This window comes from Mobula birostris, chromosome 5, assembly GCF_030028105.1.
Source record: "Mobula birostris isolate sMobBir1 chromosome 5, sMobBir1.hap1, whole genome shotgun sequence".
NCBI classification, from domain to species: domain Eukaryota; kingdom Metazoa; phylum Chordata; class Chondrichthyes; order Myliobatiformes; family Myliobatidae; genus Mobula; species Mobula birostris.
The window spans coordinates 39,809,811-39,825,802 of NC_092374.1; the positions used below are offsets into that span (position 1 = coordinate 39,809,811).

At 38.9% G+C, this 15,992-nt stretch overlaps 1 protein-coding gene across 1 annotated transcript in view; it reads left to right on the forward strand.

Moving 5' to 3' along the window:
* Nucleotides 1–2,792: 2,792 nt before the first annotated feature.
* The window catches only part of LOC140197654 (low-density lipoprotein receptor class A domain-containing protein 1-like), a 35,591-nt gene continuing 22,391 nt past the window's right edge, over nucleotides 2,793–15,992 (forward strand). Inside the window, exons 1-3 of the mRNA XM_072257926.1 lie at nucleotides 2,793–2,866; nucleotides 8,591–8,672; nucleotides 14,815–14,937. Of these exons, the coding sequence (XP_072114027.1) occupies nucleotides 2,834–2,866; nucleotides 8,591–8,672; nucleotides 14,815–14,937 (238 nt within the window). The 5' untranslated portion in view covers nucleotides 2,793–2,833. The remainder of the gene's footprint in view (nucleotides 2,867–8,590; nucleotides 8,673–14,814; nucleotides 14,938–15,992) is intronic.

Below are 15,992 nucleotides of genomic sequence, written 5' to 3' on the forward strand. Positions count from 1 at the left end.
ATCTTTGTATAACAGTTGTCTAGTGTGTTGGAACATCTGGAGCTACAAGTTATGTGCCAATGGAAATTGGGCAGGGTTTTCTTCAAGCAAGCTTGGCTGAAGTCCTTGACTATGATTTGAAATGCATCAGGATGGATTGCTTCTGGTTTGGAGATGGCTAAATGCAGTATCTCAAGCGCTTGATTTTAGTTGGCCACTGGTGGTATGTAAACTACTGGCAGGATTATGGAGATCTCCCTAGGTAAATAGAACGGATGGAATTTGACCATTACACGTTCAAAGTTGGGGGGAACACAAGTTCAATAAAGCCACCACATCAGAGCATCACTGAGAGTTTACCATGAAAAACACACCTCCACCTTTTGCCCTTTCTGAATCAGCAGTTCGGTCCATTCTGTAAATCAAAAAGCCTTCTGGTCCAATCACTAACCTGGTGTGCTGAAAGAAACCCATGTCTAGCTCAGACATAGAATACAACAATCTCTCAATCACTCTGATGCTGCAATCTTGTCCTCAGGCCCTCAGTTTTGCTCTCCAACGACTGCACATTTGCTGACAAGATGCTGGTTAGAGGTGATCTCATCCCCCTGCATTTCAGCCTGACTTGGAGCACCCCACCCCCCCCGCGACCTGGCCTCACTTCTGGCCATGGTGATGAACCCTTGTCCACTTAAAGGTGGCATACCTGCTTGGTCTGCAGAAGATCGTGAAATCTGTAGATCATTAAGTTGATTTAAAAGTACATTACTTTAAGGAAAATTACATGCTGCAGATTGCAGTGACAGTAATTCGAAAGTATATTTAGAAGTATTGTATGTAACCCACAGATGGCATTTGCACGATGGTGGTTCATTGGCACTGTCATGCAAATGCTATCTCATTGTTCTCTTCACTAAACGCTGCAACATCTGGAGAGCAAAGTTACATACATCAGGATGCTCTTTATCAACTTCTTTGGGATACTTGTTACAAATTGTAATCTATAATAATCCAGTACATTGATAATAATGCTGGATAATTTACAGTTTGTGTAATCAATTGTTTTCTTTAAAAATTAATTATACATTGTTCAATATGGTTTGACAGGGAAAAAAAACTAGAATCATAACTTTTAAGCTTGGTTATTAGATTATGTAAGTGACCAAAATTAGTCAAAGAATTCAATACCAATTTTCAACTAAAGCCTCAACCTTTTAGTAAAACACTTGTTACAAATGATTAGATTATGTGAAATGCGAAATGAGGGAAGGAATCCACGTTTTGTCATGTCATGGATTTCTCTTCTTATCCTTCCAACTAGCCTGATGGTAATGGTGGGCAAGTTACTGGGAAAAACGTTCTGACAGAGCCGATGCTTTAGAAAGGTATATTATAAATTGGGGACATTCAACATGAATATAAGGTTTTTGTTGCACCTTGGTTAAATGAATTTTTGTGAGGATATTATGAGTATGTGTGTATGTCTGCAGCATATTTTAGGTAGACCATGTGGATTTTAGGAGCAATTTTGACAAATTCACACTAAATTATCAGATTTTTTTTTGAAAAAACATGAAATCCGGAGAAGTGGGATTGAATTAAAACTTGTCTCAAGAGAAGTAAAAGCAAGATAAATAGAAATATAGGAGTTTCTGTTTGAACTACCCTTATTCATTAATTTTGGGGATCTTTTTTTAATTACCCCAGCATGTGTGAATTGAATTGAATTGACTTACATCCTTCATATACATGAGTAAAAATCTTTACATTATGTCTCCGTCTAAATGTGCAATTTATAGTAATTTATAATAAATATTATGTACAACAGGATAGTCAATATAATATAGAAATACAGTTGTGTCAGCGTGAGTTAATCAGTCTGAAGGCCTGGTGGAGGAAGCTGTTCCAGAGCCTGTTGGTCCTGGGTTTTATGCTGTAGTACCCTTTTCCGGGATGGTAGCAGCTGGAATAGATTGTGGTTGGGGTGACTCAGGTCCCTAATGATCCTTCAGGCCTTTTTTACATACCTGTCTTTGTAAATGTCCTGAATAGTGGGAAGTCCACATCTACAGATGGCTGGGCTGTCCGCACCACTCTCTGCAGAGTCCTGCGATTGAGGGAAGTACAGTCCCCATACCAGGCAGTGATGCAGCCAGTCAGGATGCTCTCAATTGTGCCCCTGTAGAAAGTTCTTAGGATTTGGGGCCCATACCAAACTTCCTCAACGGTCTGAGGTGATAGAGCTGTCTGTGTGTGCATTAGTGTGCGTGTGTGTGTGTGTGTGTGTGTGTGTGTGTGTGTGTGTGTGTGTGTGTGTGTGTGTGTGTGTGTGTGAGAGAGAAAGAGAGAGAGAGAGGTACAACTCAAACTACTGAAACCTTTTCCGTCATACTCATTGCATTCAGATTTACATCTACTTGTGTAGAAATATTTAGGATTTAGATCTGGTTTATTTTCATACAAAGCAGAGCTGAAGATCTGCATCTGAGTGTTTCTGGTAAAACCATTGTCAAGCGAGTGGTTCAGTGCTGTCTGATGTCAATGCTGGCGATACCTTCAAATGATAATGAGTAGACAACTTGATAATAATTAGCTGGATTGAATTTGCACTTCTTTTTAATCACAAATTTTGGAGGCATCGAGATTTTCTATTTCGCAGACTCAGATATAAGGATATTTGATCGTTTAAGCTTTGTTTTTCCCCGATGTGTTTATTGTACGCGTTGCTGAGTGACAGAAGTAAGTTCCTGGTCCTAGAGTTAGGTCTGGTTAAAACAGTTCCAGCCCTGCAGGTTGGCGAAAACTTGGCCGTTGGTATTTTATTTTTGAGAACACAAGGCCGAGCAAAAGGAAAATGGCAAGCAGAGTCTATCCTTCACGGTTCAAGGTAAAACTGGGTATTCCAACGTATCCTGGAAATGTAGATTACAAACGTAAAGGAAGGTAGCCACATACTAGAACAGTTTATCAAATGTGTGTTGCTCTGGTATCAAAGCGAGGAATTTCCTGAAAATTATTATTAAAGCAGTCCTCAGAATAGAAAGCAGTTAATATAACTTTTATAAATTAACTAAGAAAACCAATGGTGCATTTAGTTAGTCCACAATTACATGGTGATAAAAACGACCTTGGTTACTTTTCACAAATATTACACCTGCCGTAAAACTTCCTTTTATTAAAGTAGTGGAACATTTACATTTCTACTGCATGGATTTAAATTCAATTACTAAAAGATTAGCGCCAACAGAATGTTGATTCCATAAAAGATTAAAACTTGGGATAACGCAGTAAATTTACCTGCGTTCCGCAATGCAACAATCCAAGTTTAACAAAATAGTGTCATCGTTCATAGTTGCTTTCTGTGATAAAGCACCTCACATTTCCGATTTGGTGAAGTGGGAATTTGGTAACTTCTTGATCCCAATCCAGAAAAGACGTCAGGTATAATTAAAATCGTGGGGAACTCCTACGATCCCCGAAGTCAGAAGAAAGGAAACGCTATTGCAATCTATTTAAAAGGGTTTGGTCTTGTCATGTTACACTGGAGAACATGGGCGGAGTCAACATGGATCTTGAGGGGGAAATCAAGTTTGGCTACTAAATTTAAAGTTGTTGCAAGCAGAATAGATAGTTGATCTGGTATACTTGGACAATTACAGGACCCTCAATCAAGTGACACAGCATCTTAAGCAATTAGAGGGCACAGAGTGGAGATATAATGGCTTGGTTTTAAGATCGGTTAATTAAAAGATCTAAGGATCATTTTTGGTTGAAGAGGATATTGGAGAAATCCCAGCTGATCATCATCTCTGTCAAGGATTTGGATGAGGGAGCAATGTAGTATATCCAGGTTTTCCTATGATAGATAGTCGTGGACAATCGGAAGGATTCAGAGAAGCTTCAGGTTTAGTGATTGGGCAAGGAAATAGCGGATGGAATCTCGTGGAGAAAAGTAAAATCATCTACGTAGGCAGAAAAAGAAATGCTGAAAGTTTGAAAACTGTGTGTTCAGAGAGATCTGGCTGTCCTTATGTCTGAATCTCTGAATGTTAACATGCAGGTACCACGTGCAATTTTAAGGACTTATGGAACAATATCCTTTTTCTTGCAAGAGGGTTAGAATACAATACAGGACTGTACATTGCCCATGAAGACAATGTATTACTCCATTTATATCATGGTTGGCTACTGATTTTTTTTTAAAGGTTGTGACTAGCAGAATAGATAAGGATCAGGAAGCTCTTCAATCAAGTGTCACAAATCTAAACAAAAGTAGAGAGCATACAATGAAGATATAATGGCATAAATTGAAGATTGGTTAATGAACAGGTATAAGGATATTTTATGGCTAAGCATCTGGAATACTGTGTTGTATGCAGATCTGGTCTCCCTGTCTAAAGAATGATGTACTTACAATATAGAAAGAGCAGCAAAGATTGGCCAGATTTATTTCTGGAAATGCGGATGAAGCATTATTCTGGTGATGTACTGGGTTTAGAAGAATGAAGCGCAATCTCACTCAAACGCACAATATTCTTATGGAAGTTACGCAGCAAATGTGGGAATAATGTTACCCCCACTGTCAGGTCCAGAAGGGGCCAGAGTTTCAAAATAAAGCATTGGACATTCAGGACTAATTCCAGAAGAAACTTCTTCACCCATAAATGGTGAATATTCAAATTGTCTATCAAATAGATTTGCTGAGGTTCAGTGATAAGTAAATTTGAGAATAAGGTATACAGATTTAAAAATATTGAGGGAGTCAGGGGATTTGAGATTAATGCAGGTCACTTGTGATGGGGAGAAACATCAGTCATGATGCTATTGAATAACAGGCCAGGCGTGAGAGGCCAAATAGCCTCCCCTTCTTCTGCCTAAGCTTCTTAGATGTGTGTAATTTAAATTCTCCTCTTTAAACTGCTGTGAGGAGGCCAAACATGATGCTTATTGAAGCTTGACCTCCTGGTATTGTCAGGAATTTGCTAATGTACTCATTTTACAGATTTAACTCAAGCTCTTACAAAAAACTGTACAGTGAAATTTTGTGAAAATATTTAAGTTTGAAATGCACAGCAGAACCTTGTCATAAGAGATCAATAAATGAAAATAGTTCTTAGGAATGATCAAGATGCTTAACTATTCCCCTCAATCTGTTTCCATTATTCAACAAACAATGAAGTGATGTCATGAAATTATGCTTAATCATTTAACCGCACAATGTGTTGCTAGGGCACATGTCTGGAACAATGTACCCACATGGCACAATGACACATCAGTTAGTGGCAGCTTAGGATTTATTAAAACCCAGGACCAACAGAAAATTGAAAGCCCCAATCTTTCATTATGGTTAGTGGTGTAGTGGTATCAGTACTGGACTTCAGGGCAAGAGGTTCGGGGTTCAAATCAGCTGGCTGCTTGCATATTCTACATCCATGCTGGGTTGCGTGGGAAAAAAATAGATAAATGTTAAGAAAATGGCAAAAAAATGCATCCTGATTCACTCACAAAGAGGAACAACAACGATTCATCGTGGCTGAAGCTAATTATGGGACTGTGCAGCTTCACTGTATAACAGAAGATCCTGGGAGCTGGTCACAGCTTGGATGTTGTATGAAATTTTATTGAATAGACTAAAGAAGGAAAAATATATAACATGGAATCTGCTCGTCACCCATCCTGAAACCTGACTTTGTCTTGACAACACTGTAATGCTCAAAGAGGACACTTTTGCTTTCAAAAGCAAAGTCTTGAAAGCAATACTCCAAGCCATTCAGAGGCATCATTCTTCCCAGAGGACATCCCACTCCCCTCAGTCAAGGAGCTGAACAAATTTCCTCAACAACCACAATCAATTTTATCTGGCAATCCCTCAATCACTGGTGTCCTGTGCATGCCTCTAGGAAAAGAGTAATATCTGAGAGGGAGGCTGAACCAGGAGTGGCAGTTTAAAGAATCTTAAATCATTGCATTTGAACCAGGTCATTAAAAGAGCTTTTCAAGTGCACAGCATAATGTTTCCATCGGAAATGCCAGTGAGAGACTCACTTCCTCGTGTTATGTGATAACTTATCTGTGAGCCCATGTTATACAGTAGCACACTTGTATCCAACGTACACAATGGCTGATCTCTATACACCAGCACAATACTGGATCCACCAGCATTTTTCCCAGTATTAAAGGTTAACAAACCTATACAATCCTATAAGCACTGTAGTCCAACGTTATACACTAACATGCTTATTCTGATCAATAGTGTATCCCACTGTTACACACCAGGCAGGAATCTTTTTTGTGTCATTTGAAACCCACTTTACTTTATTTAGAGATACAGTGTGGAACAGGGTCTTCTGGCCCAACAAGTCACAATACCTAGCAACCCACCTATTTCACCCTAGCATAATCACAGGACAACTTACAATGACCAGTTAACTGACTTACTGGTATGTGTTTGGACTGTGGAAGAAAATCAGAGCACTTGGTGGAAACCCACACACTCATAGGAAGGATACACAAACTTCTTACAGATAGCGTTGAAATTGAACTCTGAATTTCAACAGTCTGAGCTGTAATAGCCTGACATAAATCACTTATGCTACCTTGGCACCCCCAATAATTATTTCAAGCACAAATATTTAAAATTAGACATTTAAAATGGTGAACAATAGGAATAACCCTTTACTTCTATTTCTTTTCAACCAAATTCATTTTCCTATTTGGTTTTAAAATATTCTGCTAAAAATTCAGACTCATTACAGAAGGTGCTGACAGTGTGTAGGATATTCACTGTCCAGGGCCAGGGTCCCTGCTACTAAGCTCAGCTTTCTAACATAGTAGCGGACACTTCTAGGGGTCAAATTGTTTTTGAGTAAGGTAAACTGCCAACCAATATTCTTTGTTCAGCTTCTTGTCATAAATGGGAGCCAGTCTTCAGTTCTTGATGTAGATGCCAAGCAATAATCAGTCTGAATTTAAAAGGACAGCTTTGCAAACAAATAGCACCATCTATGTAGCACAGAATTCTGGCCCACAGCACAAGGGTGACTGCTCAAGAGACGGAGTTTTAAACAATGGGGTTATGTTAATTGGCCTGGATCAAACCAGACAACTCTGGCTAAATTATATAGTTCAAGGAAGCTTGCAAACCAGATTGATAGTATCACTTAAAACGTTAATTAGCTGATATATCAATAGTTGGAAGATTTATGTACTCAGAGTCAGCATTCTCAGCGTTAATTGTGGGTATCTGGGAATCTCATCCCCAGAAGCTTTTAGGCTATCTGTGCAAAAAGGTGTCTGAAAAAATATGACATGTGTGCGAAGTTACCCAAGTTGCAATAAAACAGTACAATGTTAAAGAGCAGTCAGGTTTCTTAGGAAGGGTCAGTGAACAAAAAGAAGAATGACAGAAAGACTGGGTGAACTAGAATCCATTATTCTGCCTTTGATTTCTGCAACAGGTGCATTGTTCATTTGCAACTTGTTGGCATGTCTTTTTAACTTATAAGAAGTGTATCTGTGTTTTGGAAATACTTTGAAACACTTCATCTTTTAGAAATAGTTTTCAATTTGGAAGTCTTTTATAAGATAGAAAACATCTATGAATTTTAAATGTGTTTTAAGAAGTTTATCTAAATCTAAATGTGTGTCACCGAAATAAATGAATGGTGCTTGAACTACTTTATTCGCTGGAAGTATCTCTTCCTTGGTAAAGTGTGGTGGGGGGGGGGGGTCAACCACTCAAATAGTGGGTATTGACAGCTAAATCCGCTGTGGAGGACAAACAGGGAAGTGAATTAATCTTTGAATGGTAAGTAGCTATATATATTGGATAGGGCTTAGGATCTTTGTTTGAGTTTAGAACTTTGCAGTCAGCAAACCCAATGCCATCACAATAGTGGATGTACTGTTCTAACAACAATTCCCCACAGCAGTGAACGGTAGACATGGCTGTTGTCAGGATCAGCCATGACTGAATGGCAGAACAGACTCGATGGGCCAGATAGCTAATTCTGCTCCTACGTCTTATAGCCTTATGGTCTTGTATCTGAATCAGACTGCGGTGTTGCCACACTCCTATTCCAATAAACATGTCTGTCGAGAATCTAAGGCACTACAATTTATTTGATTTTCCTTCATTATTCTTTATATCAAATTACTTGTCCATCTCATTTCCAGTTCAAGCCATCTAATTTGACCTGACAGTACCTCCTTCACAAGTGCAATTAGGTCACTTCTTGAATGCCCCATGGCTGGAATGACGGGTTGTTCAAGTGTTCTTCATCTTAGTAGCCTTCTATGTTTGCCTAAAGGATTCATAAGCAGCAGGTGTTCCTTGATGAGCAGAAAGACAACATTTTGAAACTTTACTCTGTATTTGAATGACCACTTTCAAACAAAACCAATTTTAATATAGTTAAGGAGATGGAGCAACAGAGAAGTTGAAAAGAGAAGGGTGACAGAATGTAAGGAGTGAGATGAAAAATTTTTGAGTACTAAATCCTTCACTTTTCTGCAAGTAACGCAGCAGAACACTAATGACATATATTTAAGGACAAAGAGAACCAAATTAACGAAAGCCTGCATGCTAAATAACAATAATTTTCCCCTGTAGGGTGGCGATGTGACTTCAGTTTCATCTGATGTATATTCCCATCTGGGATCCCAAGTTTCTTTAGCTTATGATAAACAGGAAGGTAGGTGGTATATCATTTCCATGTTTTCTGAAAAAGGACTGTGGAAGTACTTTTTGTAACATAACAAGCCTTTGTATAAATGTTTATATACTACAGATCTGAAAATATAATTTTTACAGATTTCCTTTTCTGTTCTCGTACTCACCTCTTCCATGGTGGTCTTAATTCTTACCTCGGTAGCATATGGTAACTGACCCAAATACACGTTCTGTAACAGGGAATGTTGGAAGGCTGACTGGGTATGAAAATATCATAACCAAGCAGGATCTTGTCTTCTTCCAATATCAGAATTTGATTGATTTCCAGCAGAGGTCACGTTATTGACTGCCTCCCTGTGCCAAAGAGATGTTAATTGGGATCTGGAAACCAGAATTTTGTATTTTTCTCATGAGAAGTGAAATTCTGAGACTAACTCTAGCAGATTAAAGCTGGATACTTACTTCAACTTTTCCTAATTTTTACCACACTACTGATTTAAATTTCTGCCACTAAATGTATTTAAAGCTTTTCTGAGTGCGACTGCTGATTAGGCAACAAATGGAACTGAGTATCTTTTTCATAAATGGATCTCTGGGAACTGACTAAACTCAGTTAACAAGGTTTCTTACTGAGGGCCAAATGGAGATCACCTCAGCTTCAATTCAAAACCTAAGGATCTAAAGAGAACCTTCTCTTTTGTTCCACCACAATCTCAATAACTCTCTCCTCAAAGAAACATAGAAACATTAAGTGGATCCAGAGAAAACAACAATCTCTCAGAGGGTTACTATGCAAGTTGTCCACAGTTCAAAATGTATCTCATTTTCCATCACATCATTATAACTATAGAGCTGATACCCAATGTGACCATAGTATTCACACAAAATAAAACTGGAAGATTGTTGCTTCATCCTGCTGAAGGGGTTGCAAAACACCTATAGTACTTACATCAGGACAACTATGATCTAGTATTTTGGGAATGGTGAAAGAAAATTTGAGTGAAAAACTGGTATAATGATTAATCTTCAGCCCCTTTTTTAACCTATTTTTAGAAGATGTTAATGGCGAACACCTTTCCAGATTAATTGTATATACGGTGGATTCTAGCTGATTAGGACACATTGGGACCAATACATTTAGGCCCCATTAAATGGCTGTCCCAATTAGCTAAAGTTTCATGGAACTAGTTAAATTTAGGTATAAAAAAAGATGTACCATTTCACTAAGTAACAAATTGTGTATTTAAATGAAGTACAGAACTAATTAGATGACTGCCAAAACTGCTACAGTACTAGAACACTAGATCGTAATACTTATCAATGGAGGAATTAATCCAATATATGCTGCTGTGCCCTTTTGATTGATGTTGAATGAACAAAATCAATGCAGGCACCTAATGCAGATAATGGACTGCCTTCAAACAATGTTTTTGATGATTCCATCCTCCATAACTTCATTTTCATTGTAATATTTAAAGTGATTGTTGATACTTTCAAATCTTTTGTAGTTGCTAATTTGTTGAAGTAGTGAAATCATTTCATTTTCACTCTCGGAAGCCTCTCCAAACCTAAATGTTTGAAACAACAGAGAACAAAATAGTTCTGAATTGTCTTACTGCTTATTACTCGCTGATTATCAGTGATAAAAAAAATCACTGCTTTTTGAACACAAGCAAATGATGCTATTTATGAACTGTGTGGTCTAAGCACAGTGTGGTGTCTAATGGTCACATGATGTGCACACGACTGATGCTAGATGGAAACTGTTTGGTGACAGTCTCCTGTCCCAATTAAGCAGCATGGTGTCCCAAATAAACAAAGAGAATCCCAACTAATTCCTTGATTTGTTTTTATTGTTTAAGAATTATCCCAAATTAGCAGCTGCCAAAATTAAGCGATGACCCAGTTAACTGGAAACCACTGCACTGAAATTAATATGGGAGATACAATAGTACAGTGTGGTACGCACTCTTCAGCCCAAAGTGGTGTGTTGACCTGCTCTAAGATCTAACTAACCCTTCCCTCCTACATAGCCTTACATTTTTCTATCATCCAAATGCCTTTCATTTTGTCCATTATCAGGCCATGCTGCTTTTTTGCTTCTGCCATCAGGAAGGAGGTACAGTCATCTCAGATCCCACGCCACCAGGTTCAGGAACAATTATTACTCTTCAACCATCAGGTTCCTGAACCAGCACAGATAACTTCCCTCACCTCAACTCAAACTCAAATTAAGTTTATTATCAAATTACATATATGTCATATACACAAACTTGAGATTCATTTTCTTGTTAGCATACTCAGTAAATCCAAGAATAGAATCAGTGAAAGACCACACCCAACAGGACAGACAAACAACCAGTGTGCAAAAGACAACAAACTGTGCAAATACAATACAGAGAGAAATAATAATAATAAATAAACAAATAAGCAATAAATATTGAGAACATGTATGAAGAGTCCTTGAAAATGAGTCCATAGGTTATGGGAACAGTTCAGTAATGGGTGTGATTGAAGTTATCCCCAATGGTTCAAGCGCCTGATAGTTGATAACTGTTCCAGAACCTAGTGGTGTGGGTCCTGAGGCTCCCATACCTTCTTCCTGATGGCAGCAGCAAGAAGAGAACATGGCCTGGGTGGTGTGAGTCCTTGATAATGGATGCTGCTTTCCAGCAACAGCATTCCATGTAGATGTGCTCAATGGTAAGGAGAACTTTACCCGTGATGGACTGGGCCACATTCTTATTTTTGTAGGGTTTTCCATTCAAGGGCATTGGTGTTTCCATATCAGGCCATGATGCAACCAGTCAATATACTCTCCACCACACATCCATAGTTTCTAATGGTTTTATATATCATGCTGAATCTTCGCAGACTTCTAAGGAAGTAGAGGTGCTGCCGTGCTTTATTCATAATTTCACTTACATGCTGAGCCCAGGACAGATTCTCTGAAGTGATAACATAGAGGAATTTAAAGTTGCTGACCCTGTCTGCCTCTGATCCTCCAGTGAGAACTGGCTCATTGACCCCCCCCCCCCCCGCCTCCCCAGTTTCTTCCTGAAGTCAATGATCAGCTCCCCTGCATTGCTTCCAGCTCTGAATTGACTCACTTTCAAGGATTCTACAGCTCAAGCGCTCTTTATTAATTATTTATTAATTTGGTTATTTTTATGTTTTCATATTTTTGTTTAGTGTTTCATGCTTCAAATCAGCTACCATCAACTCTGTACCAATGAACTCAGAACCTTCAGAACTAAACGACTACCACTCAGTGCTCTGACGCAAGTTGTCATGAAGTGCTTTTGATGGCTGGTAATGACAGATAGTTCAAACTCTATTCCAGTCACATTGGACGTCCTCCAATGTGCTTACTGACAGAACCGCTCTACACAGATGCCATAGCATCTGTCATGCTCCTGGTCCTGACACACCTAGAGAACAAGGACAATTTTGTGAGAATGCTGTTTCTGGATATCAGTTTGGCCCTCAACACTATTATCCCACAGATCTTGATGTAGAAACTCAATCTAAATACACCACTGGGCAGCTGGATGTTGGACGTCCTAACTGGCAGACCTTAGATAGGCAGAATGAACAACTGCTCCTCCCTCCCCATCATCTTCAACAAGGGTGCCCCCAAAGCTGTGAGCTGAGCCCAGTGCTGTACTCTCTGCTTGCATGACTGTATGGCCAAGCACCTGAGTGATCACATTGCCAAGTTTACCGATGATATGATCATGGTGGGGCTCATCACCAACAACTATGAGATGACTTACAGGTGGAAGAGTTCAAGGCCTGGTCCCAGGCAAATAACCTCTTCCTTAATGTCAGTAAGACAAAGAATATGGTTATTAACTTCAGAAGGACTCAGACCACTCAAACTCTCCTTAATATCAGTGGCACGTCAGTGGAAAGTGCGAGCAGTTTCAAACTCCTTGGAGTGCACATCTCACACAGCCTCTCATGGTCCTAGAACACATCCTACACAGTCAAGAAAGCTTACCAATGCCTCCACTTCCCAAGCAGCCTAATGAGCTGGACTTTGCACATCTATACTCATGTCATTCTACTGCTGCACTGTAAAGAGCATCACTAAATGGTATAGAAACTGCACTGCGGTGGACAGGAAGGCTCTACAATGGGTTGGTCAAAACTGCACAACACATCATCAGCACCAGCCTGCCTGCCATCAAGGACATAAGTACAGAAATGTACCAGAGAGGGGCCAGTACCATCATCTAGGATCACACCCAGGGGCTGTTTGTCCCACCCCATCAGGGAGGAGGCTACATAGCACTTTCACCAGCACCACTAGTCTCAAAAACAATTACTTTACCCAAGCTGATCAACACTTCCATCCCCATCCCACTACCACCACTACTTTATAATTTCCTGTCACTCACTTAGTATTCAGATATTCCTGTGCCTAGTGTCACTGTATGGACATACAATCAATCTATGTATATAAGTTATCTTACGTGTTTGTGTTTATTGTGTTTCTTCTTCTTATTATTATTATTATTCTGTTCTTATTGTGATGTTTTTTGTGCTGCATTGGATCCAGAGTAACAAATATTTGTTCTCCTTTACACTTCTGTACTGGAAATTATATTAAATAATCTTGAATCTTATTTGCCCAGAGTGGCTTCTTTTACATAGTGGTTGTTTGTCAGTTTTAGTGTGTGGTTTTTCCATTGATTCTCTATTGTATTTCTTTGTTCTACTGTGAAAATGAATCTCAAATGGTTCTGTTTATTATCAGAGAATGTATACAGTATGCAACCTAAAATACATGTCTTCACAGACATCTACGAAAAACAGAAGAGCCCCAAAAGAATGAACAACAGAAAAGCGTTAGTATCCTAAACCCTCCTCTCCCTCTCCGCCGCACAAGTAGCAGCAACCACCCCAATCCCCAGGGTAATATATTATTATTAAAGGTCCTAATATTGACTCTGAGCTAAATTTCAAATCACATATTGACCATAATTACTAAGACTGAATTCTTTCATTTAAGGAATGTTGCAAGAGTTCAATTTCTTATAACATCTCAAGATGCAGAAAAATTAACGCACACTTTTGTTCTTGGCTGATTAGACCACTGTAATGCATTCTGTTCAGCACGGCCTAAGAAAGAAATAAATCAGCTGCAGCTTGTTCAAACCGCAGCAACAAGAACCATAACTAAAAAAAGAAAACCTGAGTACATTTCTTTGGCTTTGGCATCATGACACTGGCTACCCATATCCTTGAGGATCAATTATAAAATACTCTTAGTTATATATAAGGCTCTGAATAATCTAGCTCTTCCATATATTTTGGAGTGTCTACCCCCTTACATCCCTAATAATAATCTTAGATCTGTGAATATGGTTTGCTTAGTGTTCCTAAAGCTAAATATATAAGAACTGGTGATGTAGCCTTTTCCTCTTTTGCACCAAAAATCTGGAATACTCTGCCACTGAGATACACCAGGCTAGTACTGTGAAAAGTTTCAAAACATTTCTAAACACCTATTTTTTAAATTTAAACTATTTATAGGATTACTTAATGCCTGTTGGTGTTGATTATATTTATATAATTTGGTATATTCGATTACATTTTATTCTATATAATGTTTGTCTTTACTTATGATATTTAATTTTGTCTCATATTTTTATGACTATATTGATTTATGTTTACAATCTATGTAGAACACTTTGACCCTACATCTTAATGTATGAAAGGAGGGGAGGGAACATCGACTCAGACCATGAGAGGCCTGCGTCGGGCATTTTCATGAAAGGTTCTATATAAATAAAATTATTATTATTATATTGTGACATATACATACATTGATAATAAATTTACTTTGAACTTTGAACTATCTAAGGATTTCTTAAGTATCTCTTATGTATCTGCCTTTTCCTCTGACGCTGGCAGGGCATTGTACAGACCCACCACTCTCTGTGTGAAAACACTTACCTTGGACATCACTGTCTAAACTTTCTTTCACTCACCTTAAAATTATGTCCCCTCATATTAGCTATTACTTAACATTTTAGTTCATCCATTACGGAGTGGCTGTTAACAAATTGTATCTGCAATTACATTGAAGTAGTGGTGGGGCCAACATCAGTTCCAGCATTTGAAACGTGACCTATTAACACCATCTTTTATCTCAGATTGCAGGAATTGTTGTCCCAGGAGATGCTGCGTAATCACTTGTATAATCTTGCTCATTCTTGGAGTTCTAGCAGTTGTATTAACCTGTGCGGTTATATTTGGAATACCACCCAGAGAGCCAAGTATGTAACCATGATACAAATATGTTCAGTTTGTTTAATGTAAATGTTGCTACATGAAGAATAATGGCCACCTGGTGGTGATTACAACCTAGGAGGTTTAAATGATATTAATCATGGGAGATAAACTTGAGGAGTTTATTTTCCCTCCTTCACAGAGATTAGATACAGCTTTGAAAATATTTTCTTTCCTGTACAATAAAGTACGCACCATGTAGTGAACGGAATGGTGCTGCATCTGAAGTCCAGCAGTGACATCTAATGTGACAAAGATGTTCAGAGGATAACACAGCCACAGAAAGCTTATCAAAAAAGCAGCCCAAAGCCAATATTCTCTATCTGCCTTCATACATTTGTTTGGAAGTGTTTTTCTACCTTCTGCAAAGGCCTGTCTGTTACTCATTCATAGCTGAACAAAGCAGGTGAAGATGCTCCTGAATTCATCATCTGCTCTGTGCTCAGATAGCTGGGCTCATCTGAAGCAATAATAATCAGCTAGAATGTGGCATGTATGACTGTGACACAAATATTCTTCCATTTCACAAAGCAAGACTTACACTGTTGACTTGAGGCTCATTCCATACTATGAACATCATAACTATATATGAACATCATAACTATGTTGCATGTAACTTCAGAGATCATTATGACTGGTTTTGGTACAGATGTCCAAACAGATCTTTTATTTTAAGCAACACACATAAAATGCTGGAGGAAGTCGGCATCTATGGAATTGAATGAACAGTCGACGATTTGAGCTGAGACTCTTCATCAGGACTGGAAAGAAAGGGGGAGGATTCCAGAATGAGAAGGTGGAGAGGGGAGGAGGAGTGCAAACTAGTAGGTGATAGTTGAAGCCAGGTGGGGGGGGGGGAATAAAGTAAGAAGCTGTAAGGTGATAGGTGGAAAAGGTGAAGGGCTGAAGAAGAAGGAACCTGATTGGAGAGGAGAGTGGAGTAGGGGGGAAAGGGAAGGAGGAGGGACACTGGGGGTGAGATGATACACAAGTGAGGAGAAAAGGTAAGGGGGAGGCAGAGTCCGAATGGAAGAGGAGAGAA